General features: G+C 34.7%; 3 protein-coding genes across 5 annotated transcripts in view; 1 reads left to right on the top strand and 2 right to left on the bottom strand.

Moving 5' to 3' along the window:
• Nucleotides 1-185: 185 nt before the first annotated feature.
• Nucleotides 186-1,424, bottom strand: mrpl55 (mitochondrial ribosomal protein L55). Its single transcript, XM_019091239.2, has 3 exons — nt 1,236-1,424; nt 693-894; nt 186-437 (listed from the first exon to the last, which is right to left on the bottom strand). Exons 1-3 carry the CDS (start codon nt 1,283-1,285, stop codon nt 288-290), a joined length of 402 nt encoding a protein of 133 aa, XP_018946784.1. The 5' UTR covers nt 1,286-1,424; the 3' UTR covers nt 186-287.
• Nucleotides 1,425-1,539: 115 nt separating this feature from the next.
• Nucleotides 1,540-5,250, bottom strand: paox1 (polyamine oxidase (exo-N4-amino) 1). Of its 2 annotated transcripts, none has more exons than XM_042761904.1 (8): nt 5,101-5,250; nt 4,758-4,912; nt 3,615-4,041; nt 3,275-3,522; nt 2,899-3,148; nt 2,572-2,684; nt 2,252-2,409; nt 1,540-2,069 (listed from the first exon to the last, which is right to left on the bottom strand). In XM_042761904.1, exons 1-8 carry the CDS (start codon nt 5,247-5,249, stop codon nt 1,908-1,910), a joined length of 1,662 nt encoding a protein of 553 aa, XP_042617838.1. In that variant the 5' UTR covers nt 5,250; the 3' UTR covers nt 1,540-1,907. The 2 variants fall into 2 exon arrangements, with proteins under 2 accessions (XP_042617838.1, XP_042617839.1); XM_042761905.1 differs by having other exon boundaries at nt 4,758-4,910; nt 4,988-5,249.
• Nucleotides 5,251-12,194: 6,944 nt separating this feature from the next.
• Nucleotides 12,195-13,712, top strand: part of LOC109059083 (breast cancer anti-estrogen resistance protein 3 homolog) — a 60,779-nt gene continuing 59,261 nt past the window's right edge. Inside the window, exon 1 of one of the 2 annotated variants that reach the window (XM_042761897.1) lies at nt 12,195-12,378. The gene's annotated coding sequence lies outside the window, so the exon portion shown is untranslated. The remainder of the gene's footprint in view (nt 12,379-13,712) is intronic. The other variant, XM_042761899.1, reaches the window with a different exon arrangement.

Here is a 13,712-nt window from a genome sequence, read left to right as displayed (position 1 = left end):
AAAACAATTAATTCTGTGGGATTATTTAGCATAATAATCTAAATGTATTAATTCCATAACTGGAAAAAATAAGTACTTTTGACCAGTATAGTATATATAAGAATACTAAAAAAAAAAAAAAGAAAGAAAAAAAAGCTAATGCTGCAATTTAGCCCCAAATAAAAAACGCAGAGAATGACACCAAATATTCCAAGACTTTTTAATTTCAGGGTGACATACAAAACAAAATTGCAATATTGTACATGTGACAAATAGACTGAATGAGGCATTTAACTGCATCAGTCCATTCATTTCTTCTTCCAGAATTTGCTGTAATCATCAACTTTGAAATCATCCTCAAAATCATCCAATTTCTGTTTTGCTGCCCTCTTCGGTTCTCTTTTCCGCATTCTGATTTTCCTCTCCTCCTCCGAGAGGGTGGTGATGTCCACAGGCATCTAATAGGGGAAAAAATACAGTAAAAACTATTGATAACTGACTCAAAACACCAACCTCAGGTCCTTTTTATAAACCTTGATGACATCTTGAACTGTCATTGTATGAAAAAATTCTTCTTTTGTGTTCAACTGAAAAATAAAGTATTACGTCAACATGGCATTGAGTAAATAATGGCAGAATTTTCATTTTGGGGTGAAGTGTACCTTTAACAAAAAAAAAAAAAAAAAAAAAAAACTAGAATATAAACCACTAACCTTCATTATTCTTCTGGGCTCTTTATATCTGATGTTGATGGTGGACCCGTCAGGTCTCACCAACAGAACCGGATACATCCTCTCATACTTCTGCCTCCCAAAGCGGACCACACACGTCCTGTTGGAGTTTGACTGAAAGACTGTGGTGTGAAATGTGGATGTGGCTTGCAAGCATCTGTGGGTGACAACAGCCTGAAGACACCTGTGCAAAACATTAAAAGTAAATTCACAATCTAAACTTTTCTGCGCATCAATAAAGATGTTTTTAGCTAACGTTAGCTGTAGTAAATAGTAAACATAACGCAATCACTACAGCGTAAGAAACTTGAATCATCAGATCTCATTCAGTGCGAAGCCAGATCGTTTGACAGTTTTTAGAGACACTTGTCATTAAAGCAAAATCCTTCCATAAGCAGGTCTTAAAAATTATGAATGGGAACAAAAATATCTTCAAACTAATACATAACCCTAAACACTAAAATACATTAAATACCACTATACTGAAGATGAGAAAACTCAATGTGCTATGGGTTCACTACTTACCTAAATATACTCTTGCAAGGCTGACCAATTGTATTTAAAGCCATGACCATAATATTTGGAACACTGGACACGGCTATATAGCAAATATATTCATAAGTGTAAGAACATAATGACAGAACTCCGCAGAATGAAGAAGGTCACCATCAACAAACGGCATGGAGGTGTATCAACATAAAATGCTCCGCCTGGAAACTTGTGCTGCAATTGCCAATAGTTCCGCTGTCCGTCCGGTTTGGATTTTTGTTCACATGAAGAAATAGAAGCCGTTATTTTTCCTCTAAATAAAATAGATTCGTGCGAAAAATCAGCTTAGAACTTTAATAATCAAACAAAAATTTAGCATGCAATATTTTATTTAAAAGTTTGAAATTCTGATATGTTTAGCTCGTCATAAAAACGTATACAATACATAGAATATGATATAAAAAGTACAGTATACAACAGTAAAAAAAAAAAAAAAAAAAAAAAAATCTCAGTCCTTTTTTTCTTAATTAAAATAGTTCTGCTCTTAAAGAAACCGGATACAATTATTTTATTTTACATAGAGCAGCCTCATGGTGGCAGGCTTATTGCAATCACGTCCTCTGTCAAACACTTTTCTCGGTAATTTGCCTGTTATTGGACACTATCACCCAAAGAATAAATTTTTGATTATGAGCAGTTTTTAACTCTCTAAACTTGTTTTTCCACTGAGGTAGTGGAAGTGGGTGCCACTGTCTTCTTATAATGTGCTGCCAGTCTGTCTGCCTCCCTGTGTCCTGAGAGTAGAGCTCCTTGCACTGTGCCATAAAGAGTCTTCATCGTTGCCTCGCCTGCAAACAGGACCTGAAGATCCTGAAATATATGAAGTGATAAATCACTTTAATACTTTGACAAAGAAAAGAAATCAAAGAAGGGCCTAACCCCCTTTTCAACACACATATGTATCAAAACCTTCTCCTTGATAGCCCATAAACCAAACGCATATTTAAATAAAAATGATAATCCATTAAGAAAAAATAAATAAAATCACATACTTTATTAGGATGCTGGCTGCCTACTAGTGGTTGTGCCAGTGTGTCCATAACATTCCCATCAACACCAACGGGGAGGAAAGAGTAGGTTCCCTTTACGAACTTGTTGCTGCGCCACTTAGTGCAGAGTATGGATTTCGGCTGAGGAATGTTTGAATGTCCTTGGAAGTACAGAAAATATTAAAAACACAAGATCTTTTTGAAAAACCTTTCACCAATATATATTTTGTTTAGAATTTTTAAAACCTTAAAGTCTTGTAACATACACATTAGCAAACACCCAAAAGTAATAATATGGATATTTACTAAAGAGAACTCTTTACCTAAGAACATTTTGAGGTGATTAGTGATCGCAGTTGAGAGTTCATCGTCTGTCATGGTTTCAACCAGGTCAGCTATGTCTCCTGGACACCAGCCAATTAAGACATTGCCAAACCTAGAAAAGAGAGAATTAAAGATAAATAAACCCTAAGAAGTAACCATGTTAAAGATGTCATATTATATTTTTTTCTTGAGGTACACTAATAATGTTACTACAGCTTTTTGCACCATTAACAGCTATAATAACAATGCTACTACTACTACTACTTATTACTATTATTTTTTTTATTATTACTGAAAATGTCACTATAGTTTGATACAACATTAACCTTTCTTTGGGTCTCAGGACAGAAAAGTATTGCATGTTCTTGAGCCACTGCATTTTATTGGTGGATACTGAGGCGGGGATGTCATCTTCATAAATCAGGCTGATAGTACCAACATCACTTTCCCAGAATGCCTCTTCATACTCCAAAAAGATCTTGGCAATATTGCCAAAGCACAGCTTTTCGATGACCTCCATTTTCTCGGTTGGGAGACTGGGGATGAATAGACTGGATGCTTGTGCTTTTAGACAACCTCAAAACAAACACACACACATAGATCTCTCAATTTTAAATAGCAAAATTTATCTCTTAACCAGTTACACAGTGCTCACTTCATACAGCATCTTCCTCATAATACGCAATCCTTATCAACACGTACCTAATGAAATGGTCACAATTACATGATCAGCTAGAATCTCTTCTCCATTCTCACAGACAATGCAAACTGGGTACTGGCAGACTTTTTCTTCAGAAGCAGATTCAGTGTGAGCAGAGAGGAGAGGTTCATCACGAGCAGGGGCAACAGAAAAGGATCCATCCCATTTGATCTTACTAACTTCTCTTTTCAGCAGCAAACGATCTTTAGGGAAGTCCTCCAGCAGCTTATCCACAAGCTGAAACATTAAACTGACATACATACACAACACTTAACACTAATTGAATCATTTAATGAGCAATAATTGCAAATGAATGCTGATCATCTTCTCAACCTATCATACCCTGGAATATTGAGACTGTCACCCATGTTGATATAATACTGCCAGGAGTCAAGAGAGATCCTGTGGAGGTCTGAAGCTCCAATGTCAATCAGCATGTCTTTTCCGACCAAAGCAAAAACACTCTGCATTCTCGTTCTCTTGTCATCGTCTTGCACGCTGTCAATCACACCCTGGGTTTTTTCTGCATAGTGTTCACCTAAACTCTTTCCTGTGTTGGAGCCACGGTATCGAATCATGCTCTCCCCAGCTCCATATGCATCTCTGGCGATGTTTACATCTACTTTGTGTCCCTTGTTACTATAAAATGTTTCTTCACCCATCTCAGGGATCTGGTTTAGAAGGCCAGACTTTTTTAGGAGACAGTAGACTGGGTTTTCTTCTGACGTCCCATGGATGTACTGTGCTCCGGTATCAACACATGCAGTACCTTTCACATAATAAGAGAAACACAGTGACATATATATTGTTAAATATTAATACAGCATAGAATACTGCATTACAGGGTCAGAAATGAACCAGGGCTTAGGAGAAAGTGTTACAGGAAGTGCTTCAGATATATAAAATATGCACAAAAAACTCCTGCAGTTCTATTTGATTTCCTATATTATTTCAGGCCTATTTAGTGATGGGTTTTAGGCACTGTATTGATCATGGTATTGGATTTATTCAATTTCTTGAGTTTTTGGCATAAATGGAAGACATACTGTGTGTTTATAAAAATATACCCTCATAAAAGTAAAATAATGTCAGTTCGTTGTCCCATCACAAATTGGATTTAAAATCACATGATACAATCTGCTGACACAGCAAAAAAAAAAAAAAAAAAAAAAAAAAAAAAAAAAAAAAATGGAAGTGAAACTAAGCCATGGGTTCACAGATTTTAGCTTCCCAAAACAGTTTTCTCTAACACACAACCATACATTTATTTGTTTGTTTGTTAAAACAATGATCATATAATAAACATTATTATGAATAATAAACATAATTAACAAAAAGAACACATTTTTAATAATACTTTGATTTAATAATACTTTATTTAATTATTGTTATTACATCATTGAATAACTTTTAATACTGAATGACATTTTCTATATATTAACTTAATACTGTAATTCTATTTGAGATACAGTGAAGGCTATTCACCTAGAGTTGCAGTAGCTACTCTTCCTCCGACCTTCTCGGATGCTTCCAGCACCGTGACGTCATTAAATCCATACTCTTTCAGTTTCTTGGCTGCAGCGAGTCCTGCCACTCCAGCACCGACCACCACAATAACTGGATTCCTGTCTGCCATATCTACAGGATTACAGTAACTGCAACTTTACTAAAAACAAAATTCATAACATCTTACACATATTTACACAGTACAATACCTGACATTCGTATGAAAGGCTTTTATAGCTCCGGTTGAAATTAGTTTTAGCTTAAATTAGCTAACTAAAAGTCTTTGCTTACTTGTAACGGCGCTAAATGCAGAATGCCCACTTTTAGCGTGTAGTTGTATCGCTTGGTTCTACTTCCTGTTTTACTGCTATGACTAAGGTATGATTCAGAGGCGGCGATATTTTCTGAGCCCGAAGTGGGGAAAACAAACACATCCTGCTCCTTTTCTGTTTCGCGGCTCGTTGCATGCATATTTCTCCAATAGGGGGCAGAAAATCCAAAGAAATTAAGTCTAATTTTGCACACTTGTAATATACTATATTTTAATTAAACTTCAGCAGGAACTACTGTTCCTTTGATCAAAACAGGGAACACCATTATTCCAGGGGAAGTGTCTCCCTTATAAATTATAAGTGCACTATATGTTACTTTAGACAAAAGTGTCAGAGAAAATTATATGTAAAAGAAAAATATAGGATAAAGTGTTTTATTTGAATTCAGTTGATTTAACCCCCCCCCCCCCCCCCCCTCCCGGTTTCACAGACAAGGCTTAAGCCTAGTCCTAGACTAAAATGTAAGTCTGAGCTGTTTCAGCTGAAATAAACTTGCACTGTCTGAACTTAAAATATATCAGTGCCTTTGTTTTGTCTCAAGATGCACCCCAATAAAAAAAAAATTCTAAGCATGCTTAGAAAAATTACTTAAATGTCCTAATTGAACTATGGCCTAATCCTGGCTTAGTCTAAGTATTTTCTTAGAACAAGAACAGGTGCACTTCCTTTTCTTTAATGATAAAATGTCTTGCCCTTCGGCTTACTCTGTTTAACAGATTTTTAAAACCGCTGTACTGCAGCACAGAAGCACTCAATGCTAAATTATAATAAGCTGACTGAAACACTCATTTTTAATAAGTGTCCTCTATATTAATCTATCTGCACGTTCAGCTGCTTTGCAAAGCTGACACTTTTCAACACACAGAGTCTGGCCAGTGGAGAACCAAGCCATTCACTTTTGTCAGAATTCGAGCCGACCTTTTGTTCAGCCAGGCTTGGATGAATCAATGACCTTATTGTGACATTAATTCATCATCAGTGTAATTTATCATCTTTTGACGTCATTGTATGCAGGCTTAGTTTTCAATAATCTGTGCTTTGTCTCACAGCAGGGTCAAAGAGATCTGATCCAGCAGGAAACAGGTGAGGGGTGAAATCTGTGGCGTTTACAAAAAACGAAGTGAAAAGACTACAGCAACAAACAGCAGGCATCTTCTGCTGCACTCGGAGGGAGTGACATCACTCTCATTGTTTATCTTTGTTTGGACAGCCAGTGACTGCATGTACGGACAGTTTTGATTGCTGTTTATCATTGTGAGAGAAATGTGCCCCTGTAAAGATACTTTTCATGCTTTACACACGCAACATGCTGTTTAAGTGTTTTTATCTGTAAGGAATTATCATAAATCTGTTGTTGGTCATTTGAATATGAGTGTTTTGGAAACATCAATGTGACCATATTCTCAAGATCATTAGATGATGACTAAATGATATTGTGGGATTTGGAGAATGTTTGGTTTGAGAAATTATTAGTACTTTTTCCCATGGTGCAGTTTTTCACTTTTTAATGAAGTAACTTGTCGGGACAAGAGAGTCCAGGGGCAACAGCGAACTGGATTCTCTATTTGTCGACAGACAAGCCCACCCCAAAAAACCCAAAGCCCGCAGACACAATATATACCATTCACTAACATATCTGCTTTATATATAATGGTGTGTATTCATATTTATATATTTAAAAATATATTAAATAAAAAAATATACAAATGTCTCTGCATTATATATCAAAAAGTGCCATTTATTTAAAAGAAATATAGTACAAGTATGTGTTTCAATCAAAACATTTAAAAAAATGTTTAAAAAAGTTTACAGTATTAGGTTTGAAAATATAAAAAATGGATATATTGTTCAAAATGAAGGCAAAAAGTTTTGTCCAAGCTTTATGAATATGATTAGGGTTAATAATAGATAATTGAAAAGTTATTTCTGAGAACTGTGAGAACTGAGAACAAAACATTTGATTTGATATTTAGTGGTAATAGTCCATTCCTCCTTTTATCCACATTTTAATCCATATTCATTGCCAGTGTGTGTGACGAATAAACATTGATGTCTTTAGGTAAATGTTGATTATGAATTGTGTGATAAAACAAATTCTCTTTTCATATGCGTTGATCAAATACATTTTTTGCTTGCACAAAATGATGCAGTAGGCCTTCAGGTTGGCCTACTGCATCGGCCTTCAGGCTCTGTGTGGGTGCAACTTTCTCCCATCACAGTAAACAGCAGAAAGTAGCCCAAACAATACTACGTTTGTTTTGCACCTCACAGAGCTCATTGTGTGCCTGCTGGTGAGCTCTCCATCAGTTTCTCCTGGCACAATGGGTGAATGGTCCCCCCGGTTGTGCCCGCCCTGCCCTCTGATACAAGAGATGGGTATGCCAGTCATGTCATCCGCTTGTCTCAAAATCACCTAACTGGCATGGCTGTATTTGTAAGACTAATGAGAGCATGGCTGAGAGAAAAGCATGATTATGTTCACTCATGTAATCATCATGCCTCAGTGTTCCTGTCTACCAGGGCATGCAGGGGAATCCAAAGGAAATTTGAGACACCAAGCCAAAAGCTCTCATCTTTTCACACAGGGGATGGCCATTAGATGGTGACAACAGAGCAACTCATCACATAATTGTTTTTTAGAAACTCATCTTAATATTAAATTATCAAAGGACTGCATTAAATAACATGCTCAAACATTTTTTATTAACATAATGGCTAAACTAAATTCCTTATAAATTTCTTCCACTACAGATTCAAGCTCTCATTTCTTGCAATTATGTGACATTTTATAAAATATTTTAATGATTGTCACCATTATATATATGTATGTGTGTACATTACATGTATTACTGTGTATTTGGAAGGCTTTTGTCTTTCAAACACATTAAAATTAAAATGCACAAATTCACACAATTTCTTATTTACATGTAATGCAGGGATTCCCAAACTTTTTTGTCATCTGAACCTCTTTCACCTAATATATTTACTTGAAGTACCCCTGAGATTTTAAAATAAATATTTAATAATTAAATCACATTTAATTTCTCTGACATGCAGGTAAACAAATAAACTATTTCATTTTGTTAGTAGCCCAAGTGTTTTATTTTAAAATTTATTTATTTTTAAATTTTTATGAAATCACATTTTAAATAGCAGAAAACACTATGATGTGCCTGGCCATCAGAACCGAGCCGAAAACTGTGGTTAAACAACCGAGGTCTGTATATATATATATATATATATATATATATATATATATATATATATATATATATATATATATATATATATATATATATATATTATATATATATATATATATATATGAGATAAGCTATAGAATAAATAGCTTTGTTATATATATAGGGTTAGGGATTTACTATATTTCACTGGCATTTGGCAAGGAGCTTTATGATACAGGAGGAGGAATGACAGCCTAAGGTCACATCTTCTGCAGAACAATGTTCAGAGCTGAATTAGTGTTGGCAGTCTAATATTTTAAGAGCTGCTGGTCTTTAACCTTATCATCTATGAGGTTTTTCTGTTTCTCACATTTTAGGAAAATTTATCTCTGTTTGTCTACTTTAAAAACTGTTTTTTATAATTTAATGGATACAAACTAACACGATCTCACAGCTGGAAATGTTAAACCAGGGATAGCCATGCGAGAAAAGCAGAGAAAATAATGAATATAAGTTTGCGTTTGTTTCTGTATTGCTTTCTGCACGCGCTAATATTTGTTACAAAATGTTTTAGAGACCTCAAACAAGGGACTGGTGGCTCAAACAACCGCACGAAATCACTTACAACAATATTACGCCGCGCGTAGTGGAGTGTAGACTATGGAGTCAATATAATATCACATATATACGCATAAAAATAAAGTTTTGCAAAGGAAAATAAAGTTTTGCAAACAAAAATTAAAGTATTGAGGAAAATAATTTTGCTTTTTGCAAACAAAAATAAAGAATTGCAAAACATAAATGATACCGCGCGAAAGCAATGATTTTGCAATACATATTTTCCATGGTCATATCTACAATTTTATTTGCAACACTGATTTTATTTTGCGCGTCAGTCTAGTTTGAGCTTGCGCTGCAGTTTTTTCCTGTGCGCTTCATTTTTTTCTGCGCGTCTCGCTTTGTGACACTGTTTTTGACGTGGGGGTGGAGTCAAGGGGCAGGGGCGTGTACAACATGCCTCCCTGGAAGTGACGTCATCGGCCCGAGACGCAGCTCACTGATCCAGGTACTGTCATGATGAGCAGATGCATGCGAGTGGATCGCTTCCTTTTATTCACTAGCATTAAAACATGCATGATTTCGTTTTATTAACTTTATTAACAAATGTATATGTGTATTAGCAGCGTTTGCTCAAGTTAAAGAAGTTGTTACCATGCACATCTGTTGTTTATTTCTCTCGATGTGCACTCTTTTACTGGCATAAAGTTGGCTTGACGTTGGACGTTCGATATTCGCAAATCTAGGGACCGTCTCTAAAGTTACATGCGAAACTACTATACACTTCTCTAACGTCAATAGCATGCAAGGAGAATGACTAACAGTCATGAAAACAACTGTTAACTGTTCATCCAGGTGTCAACTATAATGCACACATTTTATATTTTTTGAAAATTATTAAAATAAACTGTAAATCATATGTAAAATATTGCTACTTTTCATTACCAAATGGACGTAAACACTAATTTAAAGCTCAAAAGCTCAAATGAAAAATAGCAATATTTTACATATGATTTACAGTTTATATGAATAATTATGAAAAATATGAACGGTGTGTATTATAGTTGACACGAAGATGAACACTTTACAGTATGTTTTATGAAAGTGAGTCATTCTGTTCAAAATGCTATTGAGCTTAAATTTGTATTTAAGTGCATTCGGTAATGAAAAAGTAGCAATATTTTACATATGATTTACAGTTTATTTGAATAATTATGAAAAATATGAATGGTGTGCATTATAGTTGACACCTAGATGAACACTTTATAGTATGTTTTTATGAAAGTGAGTCATTCTGTTCAAATGCTATTGAGCTTCAAATTATGGCATATTTTAAATTTGAGCCCATTCGGTAATGAAAAGTAGCAATATTTTACATTTGATTTACAGTTTTATTTTAATAATTATGAAAAAATATAAAAGGTGTGCATTATAGTTGACACCTGGATGAACAGTTAACAGTTGTTTTCATGACTGTTAGTCATTCTCCTTGCATGCTATTGACGTTAGAGAAGTGTATAGTAGTTTCGCATGTAACTTTAGAGACGGTCCCTAGATTTGCGAATATCGAACGTCCAACTTTATGCCAGTCACACACTTTTATAGCATTAAATGTGTATTGTTTCATTTGGTTAACTGCATTAACAGTGTTTGTTTAAGATCTAACCTGTGGGAGGACGCCAGCGCACAGAAGCGTTCTTTGTTCACATTAGTTCAGAGTTACTGCTAGTTTTAATGTAAAATTATGCAATTCACTTCATAAACTATAACGTACATCATTAAAGAGGTCTACGACTCAAGTTTTATATCGATCTCGACTTCGTTTTTCATTTACATAACTCCTGGCATAAATTAATAAATGACTGTCATTGTAAGATAAAAAAAAATGAAGCTCGAATCTTTTTGGTTTAATTTTGCCAGGAGTTTAATGCATAAACAAACCCGCGTGACCATAGCAACCTGAGATTATCAGAGATTGATCAAATATTTTTATCCATCCCACAGTCCGTTGATCGTGTCTTTTTATGTAATATATGTGCATATAAGGCTTTTATTATTTTTATCATTATATATATATAATATATCCAAGTGGATGCTGCACACTGCTGGTGGTTGAGGAGAGACCCCCCCACATGATCGTACAGCGAATTGGGGTGTACAACAATACATTATAAAACGCTATATAAATGCATCATTCATTTATTCATATAGGCTAAACGTATATAATAATTGATAATAATATTATATTAAATAGGGCTATATTTTTATATTTACTGTTATGCTTATTTCCCCTTTTAATTCGTGTATTGCTTACCTAATTAACGTTCTTTGTTAAATTAGTGTTTTCATTTACAAATGAAACTAGCGAATTATTCATTTATAATTCTAGTATTTATTATTATAGGGTTATTGTTAAATTCATCCTCTAAAGTGCACTTTAATGAAAAGTGTAATGAAAAGTAGCAATATTTTTACATATGATTTACAGTTTATTTTAATAATTTTCAAAAAAATATAAAAGGTGTGCATTATAGTTGACACCTGGATGAACAGTTAACAGTTGTTTTCATGACTGTTAGTCATTCTCCTTGCATGCTATTGACGTTAGAGAAGTGTATAGTAGTTTCGCATGTAACTTTAGAGACGGTCCCTAGATTTGCGAATATCGACAGTCCAACGTCAAGCCAACTTTATGCCAGTAAAAGAGTGCACATCGAGAGAAATAAACAACAGATGTGCATGGTAACAACTTCTTTAACTTGAGCAAACGCTGCTAATACACATATACATTTGTTAATAAAGTTAATAAAACGAAACCATGCATGTTTTAATGCTAGTGAATAAAAGGATAGACAGTAAAAGAAATGGACACAGTCATCATGACAGTACCTGGATCAGTGAGCTGCGTCTGGGGCCGATGACGTCACTTCCAGGGAGGCATGTTGTACACGCCCCTGCCCCTTGACTCCACCCCCACGTCAAAACAGTGTCACAAAGCGAGACGCGCAGAAAAATGAAGCGCACAGGAAAAACTGCAGCGCAAGCTCAAACTAGACTGACGCTCAAAATAAAATCAGTGTTGCAAATAAAATTGTAGATATGACCATGGAAAATATGTATTGCAAAATCATTGCTTTCGCGCGGTATCATTTATGTTTTGCAATTCTTTATTTTTGTTTGCAAAAAGCAAAATTATTTTCCTCAATACTTTAATTTTTGTTTGCAAAACTTTATTTTCTTTTGCAAAACTTTATTTTTTTGCGTATAAATGTGATATTATATTGACTCCATAGTAGACAGTCGACGCAGCATCCCGGCGCGCATTCCAGTGAAAGCGCGTTCAGGCGCACAGTAATCGCATCCTTGCGGGATTTGTCACCACTCAGCATCATTCCGTTTTCTTCACAGGGGTGCACAGTAACAGCAGACACAATTCATGCAGAATGAGTGTTTGACTTATGAGGGAGTTAGTTAATTTGGAGTGAAGAACATCATTACTGAAGTAAAAACGATTGCGCGACCTTCAAGGTGAGTTTTATATTTAAATATTTGGTGTTTAGCTTATTTTTAATTAGCTACTTAACATAGAACACGTGACCAGCAGATAGTATTTGAATAGTATTTATACACTTAGTCAACTGTGGTAGTCTAAGTTTTGCCATATGCACTGACTAGTCATAATAGTTAGCCTACTTTATATGACCTCATAATGACGCTAGTAACATAGTGTCCTAACTACCCTTACCAAAAATTAGTATACTTCAAGTTTATTTTATTAAGTATACTTAAGTAAATTTCAAGTATATTTTTAAGTATACTTTATGAAGGAAGTAAACAAATATCAGTGTTCTAGTAGTATACTTGTAAGTGTACTGTTTCAATAGCCCTTGGGACTAAATTGGCCCACTTTCTAGTGTATAAAAGTATACTTTTAAGTATACTTTACAACAGTAGCAAACTTTGAGTACACAACTAGTTTACCTCTATGTTTGTAGTTTGTACTGCAATTATACTAAAAGTGAACTTATAGGTATACTGATAGTTTACTAATTAAATACTTTGTACACTTTGAAGTATAGTCTCAGTACTAGTTTAGTAGTTTTATACTGCAAGTATACTCATACGTTTTCTTTAAGTGAACTTTACATCATACTTTAAGTATACTGCTTTGTTCCTATTTAGGTTTTAATTTGTATATATTTTGTTATATGAATATCTGAACATACAAAACATCCAAAGAAAGAACAGGGTATCTGCTTGTAAACAAAAACATTTTATTCTAGCTTCATGCATTGTTTTTTTAATCAATTTAATGTGGATAAGTTTCATAAAAAAATAAAGAAATAACATTTTAAACAAAAAGCTGAAAAAAAGACTATGAATTGGATTCAGAATGATAACCAAAACATAGATGGAGTCGATCAACACCCCAAAGCTTGACGGTAATTATTACCTCTTCATCGGTCGACATTTTATTCCATAACGTTACAGTTTTAATGCTGTTTCATTTCAGATGATCGTGTTAGATTACATGTGTTAGTATCTGTTGATGCTTTTTTCTTCTTCACTTGTATTTTTTTTTTTTTTTTTTTTGGTGGGTGTTTGGGTTCTGTACAGAAGATGTGTACTAGCGCCCTCTACCGCAGTGGTCCTGCGAGCACCCCCAGCACTGCACATTTTCTGTGTCTCCCTCATCTATCAGACCTGATTCAACTCATCAGCTCATTAGTAGAGACTGCAGGACCTGAAATGGGTGTCAGATATAGGGACACATACAAAATGTGAGGTGCTAGGGGTGCTTGCAGGACTGGTTTGAAAACCACTGCTCTACCGTATATAAAGAAAACACGGATTCTAGGAGC

This window comes from Cyprinus carpio, chromosome A8 (assembly GCF_018340385.1).
Source record: "Cyprinus carpio isolate SPL01 chromosome A8, ASM1834038v1, whole genome shotgun sequence".
Taxonomy (NCBI): Eukaryota; Metazoa; Chordata; class Actinopteri; order Cypriniformes; family Cyprinidae; genus Cyprinus; species Cyprinus carpio.
Note: the sequence above shows the minus strand (reverse complement) of the source record. Positions and strands in the feature narration are given on the sequence as shown.

Bases quoted from the DNA above. Each gene is read 5' to 3' on its own strand.
- paox1 (XM_042761904.1), bottom strand. From the start codon at position 5,249: ATGCATGCAACGAGCCGCGAAACAGAAAAGGAGCAGGATGTGTTTGTT. The intron at 3,523-3,614 runs GTATGATAGGTT...TATGTATGTCAG, and splicing joins GACAGTCTCAATATTCCAGG to TTTAATGTTTCAGCTTGTGG. The intron at 2,410-2,571 runs GTAAAGAGTTCT...TGTACTTCCAAG, and splicing joins TCACCTCAAAATGTTCTTAG to GACATTCAAACATTCCTCAG.
- mrpl55 (XM_019091239.2), bottom strand. From the start codon at position 1,285: ATGGTCATGGCTTTAAATACAATTGGTCAGCCTTGCAAGAGTATATTT. The intron at 895-1,235 runs GTAAGTAGTGAA...TGTTTTGCACAG, and splicing joins CCTTGCAAGAGTATATTTAG to GTGTCTTCAGGCTGTTGTCA. The intron at 438-692 runs GTTAGTGGTTTA...TTCCCCTATTAG, and splicing joins AGCCCAGAAGAATAATGAAG to ATGCCTGTGGACATCACCAC.